General features: G+C 49.7%; 4 protein-coding genes across 4 annotated transcripts; all 4 read right to left on the reverse strand.

Annotated features, from left to right (window-relative positions):
* Positions 1 to 42: 42 nt before the first annotated feature.
* V8C40DRAFT_247236 (succinate:quinone oxidoreductase subunit C) lies at positions 43 to 741 on the reverse strand. Its single transcript, XM_083216284.1, has 2 exons — positions 558 to 741; positions 43 to 503 (listed from the first exon to the last, which is right to left on the reverse strand). Exons 1-2 carry the CDS (start codon positions 659 to 661, stop codon positions 47 to 49), a joined length of 561 nt encoding a protein of 186 aa, XP_083072756.1. The 5' UTR covers positions 662 to 741; the 3' UTR covers positions 43 to 46.
* Positions 742 to 3,008: 2,267 nt separating this feature from the next.
* V8C40DRAFT_279858 (uncharacterized protein) lies at positions 3,009 to 6,782 on the reverse strand (the record flags this gene model as incomplete). The annotated part of the gene is made up of 5 exons (XM_083221299.1): positions 3,009 to 3,528; positions 3,597 to 4,432; positions 4,493 to 5,923; positions 5,988 to 6,542; positions 6,597 to 6,782. The coding sequence occupies 5 exons, from the start codon at positions 6,780 to 6,782 to the stop codon at positions 3,009 to 3,011; spliced, it is 3,528 nt and encodes a 1,175-aa protein (XP_083072757.1).
* A 1,556-nt stretch (positions 6,783 to 8,338) lies between these two features.
* Positions 8,339 to 10,482, reverse strand: V8C40DRAFT_30395 (uncharacterized protein). Its single transcript, XM_083222811.1, has 2 exons — positions 10,290 to 10,482; positions 8,339 to 9,835 (listed from the first exon to the last, which is right to left on the reverse strand). The coding sequence occupies exons 1-2, from the start codon at positions 10,351 to 10,353 to the stop codon at positions 8,640 to 8,642; spliced, it is 1,260 nt and encodes a 419-aa protein (XP_083072758.1). The 5' UTR covers positions 10,354 to 10,482; the 3' UTR covers positions 8,339 to 8,639.
* Positions 10,483 to 11,676: 1,194 nt separating this feature from the next.
* V8C40DRAFT_247244 (RNA-processing protein PTA1) lies at positions 11,677 to 15,224 on the reverse strand. Its single transcript, XM_083216285.1, has 5 exons — positions 14,284 to 15,224; positions 14,051 to 14,216; positions 13,860 to 13,987; positions 12,377 to 13,794; positions 11,677 to 12,273 (listed from the first exon to the last, which is right to left on the reverse strand). The coding sequence occupies exons 1-5, from the start codon at positions 14,619 to 14,621 to the stop codon at positions 12,143 to 12,145; spliced, it is 2,181 nt and encodes a 726-aa protein (XP_083072759.1). The 5' UTR covers positions 14,622 to 15,224; the 3' UTR covers positions 11,677 to 12,142.
* Positions 15,225 to 15,248: the final 24 nt, after the last annotated feature.

The raw sequence follows: 15,248 nt of genomic DNA on the forward strand, positions 1-15,248 counted from the left end.
CCCCCCCCCTCCCCTTATTTCTTCTAAACCTTTCATTAATACTCCTTTACAAGCCAAAAGCCAGGTAGCCACCACCGATGAAGCTCGATATCCACAGAGCAGCCTCTCCCCTCCTAATCTGGCTCTTGGCGAATCCAATACCCAAGTCGTAGACCAGGTGCTTGATGCCGTTAATGAAGTGGAAAGTGAAGGGGAAAGCAAGAGCGAACTTAATGGCGCCCTTAACAACAAAGGGCAGGGCAGCGAAGCCGGAAGCCAGCGCGGCGCTCTCGACGTGGAGGCCCAGGAGAGGGGAGGCGAGGTATGCGGTGAAGTAGACGTAGGCGGCGCCAGAGAGCACGCAGCCGGTGATACGGGTCCAGGCGGAGGCGCCGAACCAGGTTTGCTCTATTTTATAGATGCCTAGGTTAGGGGAGACGGGGCGGTTCAGGCGCTGGTTGACGAGGACTTGCTGGCCTTCCTCCCGGGAGAGCTTCTGGGTCGATACAGGTCGGGCCTGAGAGGTTGACGATACAGGTCGGGCCTGAGAGGTTGACGATACAGGTCGGGCCTGAGAGGTTGACATGGCAGAGGCGAGGACCATGCGCGGGATGTTCTGGCTGAAGACATTGGGCTTCGTCGCGCTGCGCACGGCAGCGAGGCCGAGCCGGTGGGCGATCATGTTGGGCGAATGATCCTTGGATGGAAGAGGAGATTCGAGATCGGAGCGGCGATTTTTCAATTGCTGTTCGACGTTCCCCCTGTCTCGGTCACCAGAAAAGTGGGAGTCTCACAACACAGGAATTCAAGGCCGGGATTGAAGTGGGTGTCTATAAGGTATTCTAAGTTCCAGGTTCTCTCTCTCCTGCACGAGGAATGGGTCTAGCTTATATACCGGGGAGGATACGTCCCTCCTTCCGTCAGCGGTGGGCTGTTGCTGGGGCACCTACTAATATGTGGCTTGTCAAGGTTCAGATGTAGGATGTATAAGCAACATACGACGTGTGGTATTAAATACTCTGAAGATCCAGAGGCGTAAACAGGTTTTATGATACTATTGATTCAAATTTGTGTCTATTAGCATATTGCATGGCACTAGGTATTTGCAGCTTCTGATGCGTTATGCATCTCAAGCAAGTGATCCAATGTGACGAGTTAATATAGCACTGGCAGCTACAAAGCACCAAGGAGAACCTCGAATCATCAATTCCATCATACAACTATAACTACAACTACTATTACAAATCCTTCTTCTTCTTTTAACCCTTCTTCTTCTTTTAACCCTTCTTCTTCTTTTAACCCTTCTTCTTCTTTTAACCCTTCTTCTTCTTTTAACCCTTCTTCATCTCCATCTCCTCCTCCTCAACCCACTTGTTCCAATCCACAACCTGAGCACGTATCCCCTCCACCGTCGTACAACACGCCATATATCCAATCCCCCCATCCTCCGGCCTCCTCCTTGCCTCCTCATCATTCCACAAAATAATTCAACCTCGTTGCATAACCACCCGACTGAACCCACCTAACAAGCTCTCCAGGCTCACTCAAAAATCTATCCAGAAACGGCATCGCATTCACCAACAGGTCATACCACTCCACCAAATAGGAGAGCACCAGCATCAGCACCGGCGGCGGATAACTCATGCGCAGCCCCGTCGTAATCACCGAAGAGAGTGTGCCGTGCCAGTAACGTTGACTCGCCAACTTCGCTCGTAGAACATCCTGTACCGGATCACGCCCGCCGTGTGAAAGACTGTCAGCGGCAGACTGGCCGCTGCTTCAGGCCACGGAGCTTCGTATGCTTTAAGAATTTCCGCTTCGTTGGTAATGTCAATCTGGATAAAAGTCACTTTTGACGCTGCTCCACAAGAAAAGTCTTCTCTAAAAGTAAACAGGCCGACGCGCATCCAAAGATGCGAATAGCTTCAGGCGGAGTCCCCATGGCCAAAAGATGCAAAATAATCTGCCCTCCAAGAAACCCTACAACCCATATTATGGTCAGCAGTGTCATTCGATTTGCTAGTATAATATCTTCAGTAAACTCACCAGAGCCTCCCACCACGATATACCGTCTATCCTTCCGAGGCGGCAGCCTGTCCTCCCAGTCAATCCCATCCCTCTTCACCCGCTCAAATACATCTCGGACATAGTCTCGTCAGCGGCTCTCCCGCACGATCAATCACTTCTTGAGGTGTATGTGAAAGAACCCAGTTCAGCCTGAGCATCTAAAGCACCAAGCAAATGGCGCTCACAGCGAATACGAGAAGATATTCTCCCATAGAGACAACCAGCTTGCAGTAAAATGCTAAGAACAGTCTATCGAGTATCAAAACATAGGTATCAAAGAAAGGTTTTAATCTAGCTCTATTGAAGCAAATAATCGTGTAACGAAGAAAGGAAGCACAGCACGTGGACACATGCAAGACACGAAGGGGAGAATCAGCGGGGGATTTGAAATCACAAAGACATTCATGCATGTTTCACTTTAGTGATAGGCTACCTTGTTTGATAGGCTACTGATCATTAGGCGGCACTACGCATCATTTGGTAAATTGATTCCAAATGAAATAAATATACCTCTGATAAATATGTACGATTGCAACGAATTATGCCTATTGAATCTGCGAGTATTGAGTCAGTGCATCTGTTGGCTGACTGATTATTGTTCGGCAGCTTAACAACACCAACGCACCTCTCACACTCTCACGCACATTAACTCTCATTAATTTACTTAATTGCCCTACTTATACATATTTGTACATCATCATTGATCCATACGACTTCCGTATACTGGCCCCTAGAGTAACCCCTGAGCACAAAACAAAGAAACTCAGCGTAGCTCACCTCCCTCTGGGCCCGGCGCCGTATGCTCTTACTCAATTCCTCGAGAAGCCATCACGGTTCCAGCATATCTTAGCTTCCTTGTATGCTATCAAATCGGTCAATGACGAACGCGAGTGTGCAAACTACAGCAAGAAGCCTGTACTGTTACCGGGACACGTGCCAAAAGAACTCTAGCCGACCCTCTTTCACCAAAACGCCCACTTCTTGTTCTTCTTCACGTCTACTTCGACCAATGATTCGTGGAACGCATCCTGGTCAGTGACGCCTCTCATGGTGTCGTTTGAAGATCCAATGTGATCCATGTGAGAAATCATCCCAAAGGCTGGCCTGAGCATGTCTTCAAAGACACTTTCAGCCTCAAGCTGGTCGGTATTCCACGTGGTCTTGTCGCCATACTCCAAGTTGACATTTTGATTAAAGTGGTGGCGCAGACGGGAGGACGTTAGGCTGGCCTCAAAATACTTTTGAGGCAAAGCACTGTTCAACGAAGTTTTGGGGCAGGCAAAAACTCGAACTGCCCCTGCACCTCGTCTACCGCTGGACAGGCTTTCTTCCATTGAGAAGCTCATGGTGATTGTGAGGACACTATGATCTTTCTTCTTTCCGTGGCAATATCGGGCGACTCGCCGCATGGTGACGGCCTCGAGTTCACGGGTACCATTATAATCTGGATACTGAATTGTCACATCGCCCTTGTCATTGGCCCTGCAAAAGAAATCCGTTAGCTTACTATTTATCCCGGCGCGCACACACTCAGTTTGTCATTGACTTACAAGATTTCCATCTCGTCGATTAGAGACTCGACGTAACATTTCAATGCATACTCAGGCTCCAAAGCCCTCGACCGGGCTCCGCGCGCCTTCATATCCCAAGCTCGTTGGGGGCAATGGAGGTGGATTGCAAATATTTCGTGGCGCGGACCCCGGACTCGATATTGAAACTTTTGGGCGTTTAATTCAATGATGATGGACTCCTCGCCTCTTGGACCAAAGTAGGTGCACTGGAAATCGTACCAAGTCTCCTTCTCAAACAGGTTCCACGGGGTTTCACCTGGTGGCGTAATGCTAACCAACATATTGGCATCACCTTCCGATGTCGATAGAATAGGGGAGAAGCCAATACGGTCTTGTCGGAAATTCTCACCATTCAAGAGGTTAGTCACATCCTTTGTTGCAAACACCGGGCCAGAACCTGTGTGGTTTACGCAGCTCGGGGCCATTTGCTTGATATATATGCGCCCAAAAACGACTTCCAGGGAAACATAGCCCGAGGCCAACTCAAGAATTTGCGACATTTTCTTAAGCTGATTCTCTGCGTCTCGCAGGACATCACTCTTACCTTGCGGGACATCCCAATCGTTCTTACTGCAATCCTCGAGTTTCGGTTCCTTTGAACTCTCACCCGTTTTAGAAGACGATGCCACCGATTCCACTGAAGGAGTCGGATGGGGTCGACTAGGGCCTGCATTTGCATTGGCAGGTCGTGGTGGCCTTTGCGATGGAGCATTTGGGTACCTGGCAGCATCAGCATATCGTAGCTGTGGCTTCGTCTGCTTTGTCTGCTTCGGTGACTTTGGTGCTGCTCCCAGCACGGGAAAGTTGGAGTCGAACTAAAAGAAGGTATTTTGGTCAGTGAGAATTCATAGCTTTATCTTGTCATTTGGACTTACTTCTGTGTCAACTCTGGGCTCCCTTGGTGTCATAGAAGCCGAACGCGCATTTTGATTTCTTGGGGCTGGTCCCTGGTGGGCATTCAAACCAGTCCTTCTAGGAGAACGAGTTCTCTGAGACGAGTTGGTGATGCTACGGCCGCCTCTCTGATTCATGGTCTGAAAAAACTCTTTCGGCTTTTCCTCAAGTAATCCAAAGCCAACAAGACCACCAACGTCATGCGCCTCAGTGCCCGCCAACTCGACCAGATCACTTGTCGAAATACCCATTTGAACATGCTTCTGAGCTTTGGTAGAAACATTCGCCGAGTTGTGCTCACGAGCATCCATCAAACCAAATTGGGCCATGCCACCAGTATAAAAATGCGCAGCAGCGTGATCCTGAACTTCCAGGGGGTTGCTTTCTGTCACAATGGTAGCAATTTCTGTCTCGGTCTCAGTCCCAAGCTCGGAGGGTTCGCAGCTTTGAAGAGAAGTATATGGAGAGCCCTCATAGGCAATGTCCAAACTGTCTAGTTTAGAAGGCGACTGCTGAGTCTGCGAGTCATCGTCTAGCCATATTAGGTCATCGGAACGTTCAAATCGCTCAAACCGGATGATGTCTTCATTCACTTCTTGAAGGTCTGCAACTGTACCCCGAACCGCACTGCCGAGCATTTCATCTTCACATGGAACTTCCTCGTCTGAGTCGCTGAGAAAGATGAGAAGATCTTCCTGGTCGCAGTCAGACACCGTAATTGGATATTGAATCATGCTCTCCAATTCTCCTAGGCCTGATACAGCCTCTGTTGTTGTTGATGGCTCTAATATGTGGGAGTACTCGTTCTCGGTAATGGCCAGTCGCCGCGTAGATCTTACGAATGTATCCACATCCTGCAATTTTGGAGAAGTGAGAAGCTTCTGGTCGTTGGGTAGCTCTTGATTCTGTGCTACTCCGTAGCCATTGTTGACAGATACAGGGGAGGTTGGCTCCACGTTATCATCCACCATCGAGTTCCTAAGGACACTTTGACTGTTTTGCACAGGTCCACGAAAGGTATTGGGTGCAATTGTTTCAGCTGATGCTGGGCTTGCCTGATCCTTTGGATACTTCCAGTCATGTAATACTTGAACCTTGGTGTTCTTTTTCTTGGTAGGCAAAATGTAACCCTTGAAGGCATTAAATGTCTGTCCCACTTCGAGCTGGCGTGTATCTTTCAGCGGATAAACAGTATTATCAGTGATCCAACGACCAGTTCTATCTCGGGTGTGAGTTCTTATGACAGCTGCGTTTGAGAGGTACTTGTACTCCTCCGCAATAGCTAAGCTGCCAGACCGAACGGCAAAGGTTGCCTGAACCAACCCAACGTGAGACATCCATCTGTACGTGAGTTTGGTTGCTGCAGGTCCCTCGAGTAAAATCAGGTGCGATGACACCTTTGGTTTACTTGCCTGTCTCTCGTTAGATGTCTCAACTTTGCTATGGTTGTAGCAGAAGAAAGGATAAAATACGTACCAGTAGATTCAGAATCGTCTGAAGCCTTCGGACCGCTCTATCAACCAGATCCATTGACTGCCAGGATCCGATGTAGATCAGATTCTCCCTCAGGTTGTGCGACATTTCACAATTCGTGTGAAATGCAAAGTCAACCACATTGTTGGGTGCGTTCTCGGACTTTGAAACGCGAGAGAAGACGGACAACAGCGTATCGATGGAGACTCCAGTAGAATTCTGCAGCCCTCTCCACACTGTCTTGAAAGGTAGTTGGCCCAGTATTGCAGGAAATCGGTATTCCTCAAAGTCTTGATAAATGTCGTTACCGATAGACTTGAGGACCACCCATGGAATTATGAGAGGTTCACTGGTCTCCCTGGAGACGACATCTGGATGAAACGTGCCCTCACGCACATCAGAATCTACCACGTTAAAATCTAGTGGTCGGACCTCCTTTTTCAGGAGCTTGTGCAAAAGGTGCTGGATGATATCGGAAACTCGGTTCTGAAACTCAGTCACCGTGATACATTTGAACCAGGGTATTTCTGGCTCATACAGTATCTCGAGAAGTTTGCCCTGGAAGAATAGTTAGTGGAGTCTCCAACCAGACTAACATGCTACAGAACGCACCTGACAGGCCGATTGGGCAGATTCAATGATACGCTTGACACCAAGTGGGAGTAATGGAGGGTTGCAGGTGATGTAAAACTCTACGACACCATAAGACCCAAGTGTTGGATTCGGAGCTGCCAATGTGGCCAAGGCTGTGCGGACTGCTGATGCATCCGCGTTGTACTCAGAGCTTCCGCAAGACATTGTGACAAAACGTCCACAAACAACAGTTTAGATATAGGGTAACAACAGCCTGTACTTTGTGATCAGCTTTTATATCTTGTAGACATTCCTATGCAAAGAAGGGAGTTGCTGTAGAGGCACCTCTATGCGCAGAAAGAAATCACGGTGTGGGATTCTGAACTTACCTAGCAATAAATCCACACTCAGGGTACAATAAACGGTTCCTGCCGCAGAAATCAAGTCATAGAAGCTTCCAAAGTAATCCAGAATGCACCTAAGCGACCTCTAGAAACGAGGGAGGTCAGCAGGGAACCGAAGCATCAACACTCAAATCAGTGTCCAAACAAAACCGACTACGCTCTTGCATAGAGTCGGCCAAAAACAGAATACGAACGAAGCACCAACGTATAAGGACTCGAGAATACAAAGACGAAGTTCCTATGCCATTCTCGTGGTGTGTCTGTGGGTGCTGAGGTGAGTCTGTGGTTGGAAACGAAGAGGGAGAGGTATAAGGAAAAGGAAACAAACGGAAAACAAGAGGAGGATAAATGAATAAATAGGGTACCTGTGGTCGAGAATCTTAGGGCTACAAAGAGAACCAAGTAGCACAGCAGCTGCCAGGTGTGTGGCAGCTGCGAGGGAAAGTGCAGTAGGCACGTGAACTCCTGACCGCTTTGCACGAGAGCAATTCACTGCAGCTTAAATAGCTTCAACGTTGTCTGTAAGTGAATAATACAGTTCAAGGATTAATTTCATTAATTGTAAAAACATACAATACGTAAGTATATGAATAAGAGAGTGTGAATAGAAGCGTGTAATCTAGAAGTGGACTGTGCATCTTCTGTTGATATAGCTCAGGGGCATTCACAGGTGCATATTGAGTAATTGCATCATTGTAGAACCGTTAAACTTGATGTTAGCAGTATATACTCTATGTTTGTTTAATCCTCATTTTCTCAATGTCATATGTAGGGTCTAACGCAAACGCAGCCGGCAAGACAAAGATGCATTAACTCATTGTCCGCAGTATAGCATATCACTCAGTAATAACTCAAGAGGAACCGTAGCAAAGCCCGCAGGTAAAGCCCTCAATATATGCATTCATATTCCATATCTTTTGCATTCTCTTAAACACACAATGGCTCCTTATTTATCATTTATCTATATATATGCAAGTGTACTATATTCTCTCTCGCAGCCAAAGCGCAATCGTACTCTCTCCCAGCTTCCGTATTGCTCTGTTCCAAAAAAAGCCAACAGACATAGCGCAAGCATAGTGGAGATCATACCGCTTTAGATTTCTTTTCATTCTTTTCTTTGTTCTTTGTTCCTTTGTGAAAAATGCATCCAACGCCAAGTGCATCACGAAAGCAAAGGCTTCCCAGCATGCAAAATACAGAAGAAGGGGCAGAAGAAAAAACAAGGGTGATGGAGGAAGAAGACTATCATATCCTGTCCAAAGCCAACTGACCGCTCTCTCTATGTAATTAACAGAAACGAATGAAGAAGTAGTAAGTGAAAAAAAAACACAAGTTTAACAGAGGGAGAGAAGGGGAAGAAGTAATAAAAGCAATAAGCAAAAAGACAAGAGAGGGTTAAAGGGGAGAAGGCAGGAGAGAGAGAGAAAGTGGTATCATTATTTAAAGTCGCTGTAGCCGCACAATGGGCGGTGGGAAGTGGGAAGCAGAATAACACAAAGCAGAAGAAAGAAGAAGAAAAAAAGCCATGAGCATAGAGTCCCCCCGTAAGAATGCACCGACAGTTTCGATAAAAAACGCAAAGTGGTTCCAACGCCAAAAGGGAAAAGGCAAATCCAGAGGGAAAATATGGCCGTGATAGAGAAATCAATAGAGACAGTGATGCCATGCAGCTTCACCTTCACTCGGCACCTTTGACGTTCGCCTTGACGTTTAGCGCCCATCTCAGCTTGTCCAGCGTCTCCCTAGACTCTTCCAGTATTCTTTGCTGCTCGGCTTCCGTCTTCCTGGCGTTCTCCTTGATGTCCTTGAGATTCTCCTCCTGCGCCTTCTTGTACTCCTCAAACAAGCGTGCAATGTCTTCCTTTTCGCGCCTCAGCTTCTGGATGTTGCTGTCCTGCTGCTCGCACAAGTCTCGCAGTGTCTGGATCTTATCGTCGTCCGACTTGCGCTCGTCAACGATGGTGGTGATTTCTGTCTTGATTGTCGCAATCGCCTTGTTGACCTCGTCGCCCTGGTCGCGCCAATGGGAGGAGATGGCGTTGTACCGGCCCTCCATCAGCTGCGCATAGCTCGTTGCGTCGTCGGCCTGCGTTTTGGCGTCGCGCTTGGCCTTTTCCATTTCGTCCCTCCAGTTCCGCTCCAGCTCTTGAGCCGCCACGGCCTTCTTCTTCTCCATGTCGACCGTTGCCATGAGGGTTTCGACCTGGCGTTCTTTTCTCGCCAGCAGTGTCTTGGTGACGTTTGCTTCCAGCAGTCGGCTTTCGTAGTCGCTGACCATGCGCTCCATCTTGTCCTCGACCAGCTTGGCGGCCTGCTTGGCCTCTTCCGCGCGCAGTTTCTCAATCTTGATTTCGCGCTTCAGGGCGTCATTGTCGCTGACGAGTTTGTTGATGACTCGACCCGTCTTTCCCAGACCGGCCTTGCCAATTGTCGAATCCCATTGCGCACTGTCCTGGTGGTCTAGATCTCCGTCTCCCAAGCCGCCGTTCTCTTCTGGCGGTGCCGGGGTTATGACTCTCGGTATGGGACCGACGACTTCGATGGGGGCCTCAGGCTCAGGCACCTCAGGAACGGTGGTGGTGTCGAGATTAGGTTTCGGGGATGGCGCCTCCTCGATCGTCCCGTTGCACGCCACGGTGGACAGTCCGCTGGCCTTGCTGGTGACGCTGCTGGACAGCCCGTTGCTCTCGGGACTCGTCTCAGAGCCCTCGAAACTGGGCACGCTGCGGATCGTGGCCGTCCTGCCCAGGACCTGAGCCTGCTTGGAAACGGAGGCGGCGCGACTCGGCATGGCGTTGACGGTGCCGGCAGAAGCTGGTGTTAAGGTTCTGGTGCCCGGTGAATCATCTAGCGAGGGGCGCGCGGGATTGGAGGCTGCGAGGGGCGATTCGCATCAGCGGTCAGTCAAATCAATCACTCGATCCGGTCCAGATAGCAGAGATGAATCGGGGGGATGTTTTGTTTGGTGATGGTTGTGACTTGTGGTTTGTGCAGGGCAGTGCAGTGCAAGTGTATGTACAAGACAAGTACAGTACGAGCCAGGTACGGAATAGGTAAGCAGTCTGGTGTCCAAAATAAGGTACAAAGTGTCATGTGTAATTAAGAGGTGGAGCTCGTTTTCGCGTAAATGAGCAGCAATGCGTGCAACGCGCAGCCGTCATTCATTAGAAAGAAAACCGGAGCCCGGAAGAGGCGAGGATTTTGCAGTCAGAGCGCAGCCCAGCCGCAGCGATCAAGGGGGGAGAGTGTACTGTGAATGTACCTAGCAGGTACTCGGACTCCGTAAAGAGGGTAAAAAACACTGACAACATGAACTCTTCATACTAACCTGTGCCCTGCAGTGAATCCTGATGAATGCTGAAAAACTGTTTGTGAAGGCGGCGAAGGGCCATGTCTGCCTGCAGCTACCTTGTGCTTCTTTCACTTCAATTCTCCTCCGTCATCCACTGTTTTATACAAATAATGATATGATGGAAACGGCCGTGTTGTGTTTCGTTTATGCTGCAAGCACCGCTGAAACCGCCAGCCCGATTCCGCTGCCTCAATCTCAATCTCAGTTTCCAAGTCAGCCAGCGCAAGTGCCCTGTGCTCTGGTGCTGTATTATGAGCCGGGGGAGGGACGGCAAGGGTAGATGAGATTGGTGATGTAAGATGAGCAGAGCTGGGGGCGATGCAAATATTCGACGATCACGTATCAGAAGAGAAGCAACAAATGCCAAGTATAAAAAAAATAAAGAAGAGAGGAGAAGAGAAGAGAAAAACAGAATAGACGAGATACGAGCAAAACAAATAAAAACTTCACCACGTCATGCAATACCATGCAATAAAAGGGCGGCCATTTTGTTAGTTCGTTCTTGTACACGTAGCGACTGTATACCGCCTCTCACTAATAAACAAGGGGAAGTTCCCAACGGCAACCGAAAAACGGCATCCAAGGGACATAATCAACACAATGCGGCCAATCACAAAGAGGCAGAAGAAGAAGAAAAAAAGCAAACATGAACACACAGCAGCCCCTCATCCTTCTTTGTTTTCCTGTCTCTCGCTTGCCGCCTTTCATGTCTCTCTCTAATCTCTACCTTTCAGCCTGCAGCAAAAACAGGGTCAGTCAGCCTGCAGGGGACGCCATGCTTACCTGACCTATGAACGGCTTCACGTGTCGCGTGCATTGTGTGCTGCCGCATTGTATTGTTACTCGTACGTACTCCGTAGAGATGCTGCAGGTCTGTTAAAAAAGGATGCATTCATGCATGCATGTGAAGGGGCTGGCCAGGCAACCAGGACGTGCGCAGCAACTCCAATGAAATATCGCCGACGACGTTATTAATCATGGGTGTATGATGTAACTGCACGACAACCCTAGAAATGCAAATACGGGGTAAATCAATAAACATTGATTGATTGATTGACCGTCCAACACGCCGCCCGTCCTTCTCCCTGCATTGCCAATGTCACTTCAGCTCTTGACTGACGGCTTCTAGTTAGCGAGAAATAAGTTGCAGGGTACCTCATTCAATCCATCGACGAAGCTATTGGGACAAATCTCGCTTCTCAGGTGTGAAGAGCAAAAACCTCGGGTAGATGACGCATGGAGCCGGGAACAACAGCAGAGAATCGTATCTGAGACTAGCAGAAAGATTTCTCACACGCTGCTGTAATGAATGTGGGAAAAGAAATAAAGACTGGATGGAGGTGAATGTAGGATATAAATTCCTGTATAATAATGGTATTGTCCAAATAACTGCTAGGTATAGTATTTATTTGCCCGCCAAACCCTTCATCTACCCGTTTGTAAACGTCATACAAAATTTATTCCTCGCCCCCTTCTTCCAATACATTGGGGCAGTTCCGTAGTAAACCATCCCTATACATACACATCTCTCTTATATCCCGGATATCCGCGCCACCTTTTCTCATGTTCGCGTGGCGGTCAACGAAACGCCTTGCCCCGATTTCATACGCAAATTCTACGCCGCTATTACGACTTAGTAAAGTCCCTCTATTTTGTCCAATCATGATCTGGCCATGCATTCTGTGACGAATCCCTCCCACATTCGAGCCGATACTTTTTTCTTTGTCTTGCACAGCTTCTTGGCTGCCGAGACTTGTCATCTTTCAAGCTGTTGGTATCACATCTGGCCCCTCTCCTAGTCATTCTGTAAGTAGGTACAGCGCCATTGTTTATGTGGCAATGGCAGCTCCTGCTGGTGTTGGTGTCGGGCTATCGTTGTTTTCGCGGTTTGTCGCATTTTCTAGAAATAGTGGCCGATATTTGGTAAGATATTTGCCGGCCATTGCCCTAGCATCTTCGTCTGTTCAACTTGTTAGCTCTATATGCCCCTCGACCCAATAGTCGTATGCTCTAAAGGTAGTAAAAGGGGGGAAAGAAGAAGAAGAAAGAGGAGAACAACGTACAGTCTGTCCAAATATCCTGAACAGTATCCAGAGCAGCCTCTTTGATAGGAGGTCGCATAATCACCAAATACAGCAAGCTCGTCAACGCCAACTGCGTCACACTTGGATCTCGACACATGTGCTTCACGCGAGAAAGAATCGCCCGGTTTAGCTCAGGAATCTCGCTCAGAAACCGCGTCAACACTTTGTCCTGTGGGCGCAGGTACGGTAGGAAGCCGTCAATGAGCCGTAGCGTGCACTTCTCGTAGTATAGCGGGTGGTCGCCCCCGGCTTTTTGTAGCACCTTGTCGTTGTACCACTCCTCGCACAGCCATGATACCGCGACATCAATGTGCGTTCGGAAGTCTTCCATGATGTAGTTGTAAAGAATTTCCCTGATGCCGTTGTTGAGGGATGACGGCCGGCTAGAGTCGTCTGCCTCGGCCTTGACTGATATCTCTTCAAGCCCTGCCGATGACCGTGTTGCCAGACGTGCCAAAATGGTCATCCAGGAATCTCTGCTCTCGGAGCTCGCTGCAAGGCGATTGAATCCGGCCTTTTGCTTCTTCGTTGCTGGTTCGTCTAGAGACTTCATCATCTCTAGCACTCTCGTTACCGTGCCATTGCCCGCGTTGAGAGCCATCTCTGGCGTCAACTGCTGCGGCTGGGGAAGGCTGAAGGACCTCAGGCCCAACGTGTCGTCCAGACTTATTCTGGGTTCGGCCACGGCTGGTGCTGGGGCGTTATCCAGCTTGTTCAGGATCTGCTCCGTATCCTCTGCTTGATAAAAGTCCGGCTCATAGTCGTCCTCGTCCTCTTCAACACCCAAAGGCGCAGTGTTTGGATTCAGCTCCGCTGGAGGGCTATTGTTCAGCGTCTCCAGTCGGCCGCGAACGCCATCTACAGCCTTTGCGAGGACCTGGGCATCCAACCTAGACAGGGTATTCACGGCAATTCTGGCTACGAGGCTGGGGGGAACCTGAGAGACGTCGAAGAACTTGAGTCCATCGTTGCCAATAAGGGTAAAGACGTCGGCCAGGCTATGGGGGCCTGGGCCCAAGGGGGGGATCTGGATCTGGGAAGCCTCGATCCGTGGGCGCTTGGCATCATATCCGTCTTGTGGCTTGGGCTCCAGAGGTCTTTTCCGGCCAGCACTGTCGAAGAGCTCGGCTACCATACGCATTGTACCCTCCACATGCTGCTGTATTCTAGGCACGATTGGGTTGTGGGGGTCTCGCTTACTCAGGTGAATCAATAGCAGCCGTGCCGTCTTTTCCATGGACTTGATCATCACCTTGGTTTTGGGGGTCAATGGCGAGTTGGCGGCTTGTAGAGGGTTGAAGTTGAGCAATGCATTAAGGATTCGACTGGAGGTAGCCGGGCGAGTCCGCACCATGATGGACAAGCAGTTCAAAGTCGCATCTACAAGAAGACCATCGCTAAGCTTGGTAAGTATAGGCTACGCCACAAATGGTCAGAGTACCAGATTCGAGTTGGAACTTACTTGTTCCCCTGTAATATACTCAACATGCGGTCCAACAGCCCACTGGCCTCTGCCTCGAGAGTTCTAGGATCGAGCGTCTGGTGGTTAGGCGGGACCTTGTCCAGAGAGACGTCCAGTCCGCCGCCATACTAGAATAGTATTGTGTGTTAAGGAAGTCTACTTTTTTGTCCGGAACAGCAATCATCTCTTACCCTGTGTTCAGCGCCCGAAGCAACGCTTTGCGCCAGCACCACTCGCTGGGCAAACTTGATGCAGCATATCCTCACCGTGGGAGGGACATTATCCCACAGCTGCAAAATCTTCTGCTTGATACTCACCATCCTCTCCCACGTCACCGTGTCGTAGCTGTTGTTGATGCTGCGATGGTGGCAAAAGTCAGTTCAACGATACGTTTTCTTTACACGGGAAGAAGAAAGCCACCGACATCCACCTCATGGCCAGCGGATAGATGCTCGCTGCCGTCTGTATCACATTCCTCAGGACCTGTGCATCACCCTCCTGCTCAATCAGCGATTCCAGCGTCGTCAACACATATGGCTGCATCGTCTCCTTCTCGGAATTGGGCAGCGCCGGCGTGGCAAATGCCTCGGCCAGGAAATCAGTGACCCATCGTCGCAGCTCTATCGGCGCCGTGGGCCCAATGATGGGCAGGATGCCTCTGACCACGCTTGGATAGTACTTGACGTCGCCCAGGACCAGCTTGCGGGCATCGTTGAGCTGGCGGATCTGGTCTGGCACAGAGAGGGCCGACGAGGAGGCCATGATGACGTCGACGAGGCGGCAATGGCAGGCAGATAGATATAGATGGTGTTATCTCTCAATGCGTGGGACGAGCGATAGGCACGAGCGAAGCGGACGACATCAGAGGAGGGGAACGTGCGGGAGAAGAATGCAGATGCAGATGCAGATGCAGCATTTGAGGTCGCGCGACAAACAGGCTAGGCTACTGGAATAGTATCAATGTCCTTCTTCTAGTCGATCGTCATGCCCTGCGCCAATCTCCCACACCAGCCACCACAAGTTTCTTGAAGCTCGTGACTCGGAGTCGCAGCAAGTCGCGCCTGTCGGAATGGCGCTGCCGAGGCCGTCGTTTGTCGATATCGAGATGCTTAGCAAGCCGTTTTCTTTGGTGAGTCGCAAAGGCAATGCAGATGGCAGATTTGCTGGTTGCTTGGGGAAGCTCTGCCAAAAGGTTTTGGCGACGGGAACGTGACGCGGGTCCAAGGTGGCAGATCCCTGTCAGAGTGTGGTCGGCAGTAACTCGTAAGAACTTTTTGGCCTAGGCCAAGAATCTGGGTGCTTTTTGGAGGTACCGGCTCGGGCGACTGGCTGCTAACAGCAGTGCCTGGGATGCACGGCGGATGCTGTTTAGCCGGAGAGGCGCCGTCA

This window comes from Trichoderma camerunense (assembly GCF_050948025.1).
Source record: "Trichoderma camerunense strain CBS 138272 chromosome Unknown V8C40scaffold_10, whole genome shotgun sequence".
Taxonomy (NCBI): domain Eukaryota; kingdom Fungi; phylum Ascomycota; class Sordariomycetes; order Hypocreales; family Hypocreaceae; genus Trichoderma; species Trichoderma camerunense.